The sequence below is a fragment of the Sitodiplosis mosellana genome, unplaced genomic scaffold (assembly GCF_009176505.1).
Source record: "Sitodiplosis mosellana isolate CC-2019 unplaced genomic scaffold, AAFC_SMos_1.0 Smas_scaffold_4832, whole genome shotgun sequence".
In the NCBI taxonomy this organism is placed as follows: domain Eukaryota; kingdom Metazoa; phylum Arthropoda; class Insecta; order Diptera; family Cecidomyiidae; genus Sitodiplosis; species Sitodiplosis mosellana.
The window spans coordinates 2,711-11,028 of record NW_022600074.1 but is presented as its reverse complement, the minus strand read 5'-3'; the positions used below and the strand labels follow the sequence as shown (position 1 = coordinate 11,028).

At 36.5% G+C, this 8,318-nt stretch overlaps 1 protein-coding gene across 2 annotated transcripts; it reads left to right on the top strand.

The window, feature by feature from the left end:
* Positions 1 to 1,883: 1,883 nt before the first annotated feature.
* On the top strand, positions 1,884 to 5,827 carry LOC129572368 (AF4/FMR2 family member lilli-like; the record flags this gene model as incomplete). 2 transcript variants are annotated; one of them, XM_055452314.1, is given in 4 exon segments in its annotated part: positions 1,884 to 2,294; positions 4,344 to 5,161; positions 5,224 to 5,418; positions 5,747 to 5,827. In XM_055452314.1, coding segments are annotated over 4 exon segments (1,505 nt in total), but the record flags the coding sequence as incomplete, so codon positions are not given.
* Between the last annotated feature and the right edge of the window lie 2,491 nt (positions 5,828 to 8,318).

Genomic DNA, 8,318 nt, shown 5'->3' with positions numbered 1-8,318 from the left:
AACACTTTTGAACTTCGTTCCCAGTAATACAGCGTTAAAGCGTCACTCAAAATGATATCAGTCATTTTGAGTGGTAAATCCACGCACGGAGCGTCACTCCATTTCAACCTCGTCTAGAGGTTTTACATCTGATATCACTACTTTTGTAAGGCTTTTTTTTGGAAAAATACATTTTTATCTAGAAGTATGTCTATTTTAAGGTCTTATTATCAGGAAATTGCAATTTTCTGGGTAACACATTGGCATTCTAATTTCACAAGTTCTGGAGATTGCACTATCTAATTTCCACTACCATTGAAAAAGTCCCAATTTCCTCTAATTGCACATTATAAAATGCGGTAAAATATGATTAAATTTCAAAATATCCATAAAAAATAGTGTTGGAACGATTTTGGATTCTCATTATTTCATTAAAAAATATTAGTTCCCAGCCACCAAAGCTCTGGAAAGTGCATTTTTTATGTATCCCCCGAGCAAAAGTTCAATTTCATACATTCAGATGCCAAAATGCCGATTTATGACCAAAATGACAACGAAATGGATATTCAAGTGTTCGTGGACTCCCATTATTTTCACGAGAAAATAGCAGTTTTCTAAGACCAAAACGAGATCAGAGGTCTATTTCACGTGTTTTCCGTACAAAAATGTCATTTTCAGTGAAAATAGAGCAAGTTGAAGAATTCACTTCAATCCGACCTATTTTTCGACCATTAAATGCCCTCAGATCGCATCGTGACCACTTTTAATCGATTGCTCGTCGAAAATTAAGCGGGTATGATCTTTCGTGAGCCTTTCTAGCCAGTCAATGCGTATTTTTGGCAGCAATTTCATCGTAGAATGCGACTCTTCGTACAAATTCCGTTCATTGATGAATTGCCTATGCCCAGAACTTCGAAATACGAATTTTCTCGGATATGTGGCATATGTCATTTTGTTGGTATGGTAGCCGGCTACAAACGCTCAGTTTTTGGTAAAAGATTGTCGGGCTGATTTTTGAGGAATCGCGTTTGGTGTGAAATTTAAGGGGGTCGTTTTTTCATAAAAATCGACTTTTTCGGCATGTATGTATGGAACTTTTTGAAGGTCTTCTCAAATAATTACGAGCTGAGTTTGCCCGATGGGTGTCTGAGTTGATCTAGTGTGCGTAATAAATACTTGAAAAAATCGTATACATGCAGGCTAGTGAAGCCATAGCCAGCTCTCCTGTAATGCAAATGTCAATCTGAGGACGGGTTTCGATGTGGCCCGACACCAGCTACAGCTTAGGCATATTGGCACCGGAATCTGTGGGGGTCTAAAAAGTTTCCGGACAGACGAACGAACGAACGAACGAACGGACGCACAAATCAATACTAAAAAATCAAGATCAAACTGCCAATGCCCATAACTTTTTCGTTTTTGGACCAATCGGGGCACTTAGACCGGCGTTGTAAAGGTGGCGAGGAGGAGCTTCTCTTGGACACCTCAGACCACCCCCTGGATACCCCCTCGTAAGATATGGGTATAGATTTGAAAATTTATCGAAATTTTCCAACCGCTATATTTTTGTCTAGACCACACTTTAGGCATGGGGGATATGGTGTTTCCAACTATTTGGGCCAAGACCTTTCGAACGGTACCTAACATGCCGGGGCCCAAATAGTGCCCTGAGAAAATAGCATATTTACTGTATATACTCGTGACGCAAAAACTGGCATTTTTGATATTTGGCTTGAAATGCACAGTTGTTGGAGCGTCACTTGTCGGACTATCGTCCTCCGTGATAACAACTATACAATATATTTAAAATCAAACTATCAAAATCAAACATGTTTTCCACTATATGATGGTTCTTATTTATTAATTTTATAAACTCAATTTTAATCGTATGCTTTATTTTTCAGGCAAAAAATGAAAAAATATCGAAAGAAACTCAGTTGCGTTATTCGTCTTCAGAAGAAAGCGACGAAAGTATTAAAAACAATAAAAAAGCAAACAAAATTGGTAAAAGTGAGCAGAAAAACAAAATTGTTCGAAATATTTTTCTGAATGTGTCAAAAGGTGATGGAGGGGCCAAAGGCAAAGGTCAAGTTATGATTATAGGTCATTCTGATGATATACAAAAATCAGTTACAAGCGCTACGCGGGACTGTTACGCAGTTGCGATTACAAATAACAGCAATAATAATAAACTTGTCACGGCGATTCCAATCGTATGCAAAATCGATCTCTCGAGACTTTCTCGAATTCCAGGCGATCGAAACAGTCGTTTAAATAACAATAATAAAAGTCCAAACAACGTTGATGTGCAATTCGTGGTAATATCCAATATATGTATACAACACGCACAAAGCAAGAGTACAACTTATGGGTAATGTGACCAGATCATTTTTTCGAAAATATAGTAGATTTTCCCCAAAATGAGAAAAAAAATATAGGAGAATATAGGAGCCCACAATTTTTTCATAGGAGAAACATAGGATCAATGAAAAATGTCAAAAATGTTTCAATATTTCCGATAATATATTAAATTCCTTGGTATCCAAGACAAGTGCTGTTTTTTTGCTCAGGATAAATTTTTGAAATTTTTCAAATTGGGCCGACAGGATTTTTGGTTATTATGGCTCGCTGGACTGCACCAAATTAGGCCATTTACCACCATTTATCCGGATCGATAGCCCCATAGGTAGGTCAAATTGGCTCTCTTATGTGGAAGATTTATACGAGGATAAATTTTCGAAATTTTCCAAATTGGGCCGATATGATTCTCGGTCGTTATGGCTCGGTAGATCGCACAAAATTAGAGCATTAGCCACCATTTATTCAAATCAATAGCCCCCAATAGGTACAGATTTACCGGCATTAAAATGTAATAGGTAGTAGCATTACGTTAACAAAAATTTCCCATAATGTTATTACAATTATTATTATTATTATTATTATTATTATTATTATTATTATTCTGCACCATACAGCGTTTCTTCGCCAGAGGTGGTTTATTTGGTAATAGCTATTACCGGTAATGCCAAATGACTGGCATTACAATTGTAACACATTATCGGTAATGCTAAATTTTGGCATTACAATTGTAATAGCTATTACTTGACCCGTTCGTTACAATATTAACATGTTACCTAACATTAACGGTAATGCCAGAAATCTAACATTATTAATGTGATTTTTTAGCATTATTAATGTGATTTTTTAGCATTATTAATGTGATTTTCTAACATTACACACGCAATGTAATGCCAAATGTAACATGTTACGTGGCATTACAGAATTTTTTTTTCTCAAGTGAAAAAAGCTTTTACAGAACGGGTCAAGTAATAGCTATTACAATTGTAACACATTACCGGTAATGCTAAATTTTGGCATTACAATTTTAAAAGCATTACTTTGGCTCTTCGTTACAATATTAATGTGTTACGGCAAAATGCAAATCTGTAACAATAGGTAGGATAAATTGGAACTCTTTTTCAAAAATTATCCGAAAATAAATCTTCCACATAAGAGTTCCAATTTAACCTAGGTATGGGGGCTATCGATCCGGAGCCATAACGACCAAAAATCCTTTCGGCCCAATTTGAAAAATGTCTAAAATTTGTCCTGAGTAAAAAACAGCCCTTGTCTTGGATATTATAATACTTAAATGTATGTCCAAGTGGATAATCCAAGACATTGCACAATACGAAACAAATGATAAATCAATTGTCATTATGCATAAGTTAGTATGAGTAAGAATTCGTACTCTCGCGAACTATCAAGAAATTAGCGAGAAATCGAATTCGCAGCAATTGTTTTTGAAATATTTCCTTTGAAACAAGTGCTACGGTGACACATTGTATGTAAACAGTAATTTTTGTATTCTGCCGAACCAGAAAAAATACCAAACAGCATTTGCAAAGCATCCGAGCGACATGAACCATACAAACGAAATTTCATACAAGCAGCGCCCGTGTACTTCGTAGTGGAAAAAATGAAGCTTGCTTGTCACCAATATTGATGTTCACGGACATCAAATTGTTTATGCGTTATTTCGCCCACTTTATGCACTAAAAATATTAAATTCCTTGATTGGTATCAAATTTCACATATGAATTCATCATAACATTAAATATAGGAGATCTGGTCAGTTAACATAGGTTCTTTTTCTATACCTGCTATGGGAAAAAAAGAAACATATGAAGTTGCAAGCAAAAGTAATACAACTCAACATTGAGCGGAAAAGACAGAGAAGATCATAAGTTGTACTCTTCGTTTATGGCACAAACTTTGTGCGTGCCGTTAGTTGCTACAATTTTTGTTTGAAATTGGTACTTCCCATGTTGATGAGATAACTTTTAATTTTTCTTAAATTTCAGGCTGAAAGACAGAGTACACAAAATGGTAGTAGATATCCAAATTGGGTGAGCTCACACGATAGTACAAGTAGTGGAAGCAGCGTTGATAATAGTGGAGACTCAGATGCAATTAATGAAGAGGAGCGAAATGGTGGAATAGCATATGATCATGGAAGACATTTGAAACAAAGAAAAGATAAAAAAATTACAAAAAATATGCCAGAAACAACTCAAAATAGTTCAAAGCATGGGTCGTCGTATAATTCAGTGGCATATGCAAAATATTGCGATTGCAACTCCGACAACAAGGACTCAACTATAACACGGAATATTGGTTCTTTCTCACGTTCACCAAAGTTAGATGAGAAGCATATGAAGATGAAACGTGAAAATTTGAAAACTGAATTTTCGAGCATCGAATGCAACACTACTAATCGAATAATGAAATCTCCCAAAGCTGTTATCGACGATAAAACGCTTGAAAAATTAAGTTACAATGGTGATGTGAAAAATACGAGTGCAAATATAAAAAGAGAATATGATAAAATTAAGATGGAAAATGGCAATGATGATGATATCAAATTATCGGGAGTGGAAGAGTTGACGACAAGCAATCGTAAAAAGAGAGCATCTAGTGCAAATAGTAGTCCATATAAAGATAAAAAAAGGAAAAAGATGGTCGATGATTTAATTGACCCAAATCTTTTGCCACCCACAAATCACGATAGAATAGACTCTGATATTTTGCCGCCACCACCCCAGAAACCTCTCATTACAAAAGTATATTATTCCTATTTTGAACGTACAAACGACGAAAGGGACGAAATAAGAGAAATGAAGTAAGCATCTAGTTATTCTACTGAATTAGTGCATTCTGATGATTTTTCCTTTGCCTTCCCAGAGATCATCATCGTTCGTTATCAGAAGCAAAGAGACTGAAACACGCAGCAGATGCCGAAACGGATCATTTGTCACAGGCTATTCTGTATTTGGAAGCAGCTGTATATTTCTTGCTGACCAGTGTTGCGATGGAGCGAGATGCAGTTACGGAAAAGGCAGCGTTTACCATGTACAAAGACACACTTAGTTTAATCAAGTATGTATATACCATGAACATTTGAACGTGTAAGAATAAAACGACGTTTGATTTTCTCACGTATTTTGATCCTGCGCAACGCCTGGTCCTGACCAGTCGTAGAACAATGAGAAACTAAATTTTGTCGTTACATTTACGGAAGTGACTGTATGCGAAAATATGGTGTTCTGCATTCCTCTTATAAAGATAATACATGTTCCGTTCTGACGCAAAAATGTTCTTCAATTACGCTTCAACGCGTGCGCATATCTTACGGCGTTTTTATTCTGATGCTTGGATTTATATTAGAAGTTGATATGAATGATTAACATTTTTCTCTCATTATCAGATACATTTCTTCTAAATTTCGAAGTCAGCAACAACATCTTTCACGTCAAGGGAGCATTCACAGTAAAGTGGCAATTCTAAGGTATGCAAATCGCAGTGGTTGAATTTTATATCTATGGCTGAGGGTGAGAGTGGAGTAGGGTAGGGAGGGGCTAACTCGTACACTTTTTGGTTTAGAGAGAAAAAGTCACTCATAACTTCATTGTATCCCCAAGTCTTATACACCATTTTAAAGCTTGAGGCTTCAGCTACAAAACGCTTGTGTTGATATATGAATTGGTGCAATAGTTTCGAAGTTATGACGGTGATTAGGTGGGCACCTCAAAATTGAAAATTCCAAAAATGGTGGGGCTAACTCGTACAGGGGGTGGGGCTAACTCGTACAGTGACAATTTTGCCTATAATAACTCGCAAACATACGTTTCAATCAACTTTAAAATGGAATATAATTATTTATTGATCTATTGCTGAGACTTTGGATTACAAATACGCTTAATGTTCTATAGAAAATGAAGTGATTTTAATGAGATTACGAAAATGAAAAAAAAAATTGAGATTTTGAAAATGAAAAAAAAAATTTGATTTTTTTTTGTTTGTTTTAATTGCTATCGCTGTCCTCGTCTAGCTCGGAGAAACAGTTGATGCATGTGAAGATGTTGTCGCTTGTTCGCACGCAATCAGTGTGGGCTTTGCGACGACATTCGATGCACACTTTGAACCGCTGACCTTTAAGCAATTTATCGCAACAAACGCAACAAGTGGTTTCCAAATCATCTTCATCTGAATCAGATGTGCGCTTACGCTTTGTTGATTTGCTTGGCCCTGCTTCAATTTTGTCCAAATTTGCTGGTAAGGTGAAACGCGTTGCTCTTGGTGCTATATAATTCAGCGGCTCTTCGCACTGATAATTTGTCGCGTCGGACAGAAAGGACGGCCAACTTCATCTTTTCTTTGTCTATTTCTTGTGTTTTTCGCTTATAGTTGCGAACCATTTTGCTGAAACAACACAATATAATGGTAAAAAATGCCTTGTAAGCAGTTCTGAATGTGTATGCAGTGGCTCAGAAACGTTTGTTTGTATGAAAACAAAAAATCAAGCTGTACGAGTTAGCCCCACTCAAAAGTGTACGAGTTAGCCCCGCTCCGCCATTTTGACTTCGAGCAACAGCACAATTTTTTTTTCACACTTTATTCACAAAATCACTAGTCTAATTGTATGTAGATCATCTTCCTCTTTAAAATGCACTTACCCGTTTGTTGATACACACAAAATTAAATGATACAACCCAAAAAATGTGAAGAAAAAAAATTTACTTTTGATGAAAAAAAACATACGTCTTCACTCAACGATTGCTACTACTATACTAACACTGTCAACATTGAGATCTGACACTAGCCAACCATGCAACTCGTTAAGGCGAGTTCACAGAGCCTACTCTCAGTTCGATACGACAAAGCAGTGCTGAGTTATGTCAAGTGTACGACTTAGCCCCGTGTACGAGTTAGCCCCTCCCTACCCTATGTTTTTTCTTCGATTTATATTTTTAATAAGGCGAGTATGTTTTCTGATGATTCTGTTGGCGTTAAAGTAGAGTATGTTGTAGTACCGTCCAGCCTCCGCGATTTTCACGGTTTTCGCGCAACTGATAAGAGATCACAACAAGGCGTGTTCGGCAAAGTTGTAGTTCTCGAGGTGCTTTATAACTTAGCTGAAGACAGTCATTTCTTATCTCTCATCAGTTTCGCGCAAATCGCGCAATTAAAAAAGCAAAATTTATATAGAACTTTTTTTTCATCATTTTTTGCGCTTTTCGCTGAACAGATAAGAGATAACTGTCTTCAGCTAAGTTATAAATAGAAGACCTCGAGTACTAATACATTGCCAAAGAGAATAAGTTGTTATCTCTTATCAGTTCTACGAAAACTGCAAAAAACCGTGACGACCCGCCAAAAATGAACATACTCGCCTTTGACCATTTTTAAGTCGAAAGAAACTTACTCTTCTCTTTCATAACAAAGTCAGTGAAACATACACTACTCTCAATCTCGCTGTGCATAGTAAGGGAGATGGTCCAGTTGTGAGACGGGTTTTGTTTTTGACCTAAAAAAAATTCTGTGGCTTTCAAAAATGATAAGTTGGAGTTCTATGCTTATGTCCGAACGCAACTTTTTTCCGAAGAAAGTATAGTGATTCCAGTTACTCGAAAAAATGTTTGACCAATTTTGTGAGGACTAGTTTTTTGGCCCCAAAAATATTTTGGTCCAGTTGTGAGACACACAGAAAAATTGAATAGAAATGGGAAAATAAGAAGAAAACTCATCATAAAATGTTGAAATATAAATGTTTATTAATTTTAAAGGCCTTCAATGGCTAAAATAATAAAAAATGGGCCTTCAATGGCTTTAAATGACAAAGAAATATCAATTTTCATTCGTCTTCTTCTTCATTGTCGGTATCGCAATGTTTGCAAGTGAAGAAACTTGTCCGCATGTCAGCGCATTTCAAATGGACTGGCCGCTTACATTCGTTGCATCGAATAGAGTTTGCAGCGGTCAAGTTGTTCGGCAACAGC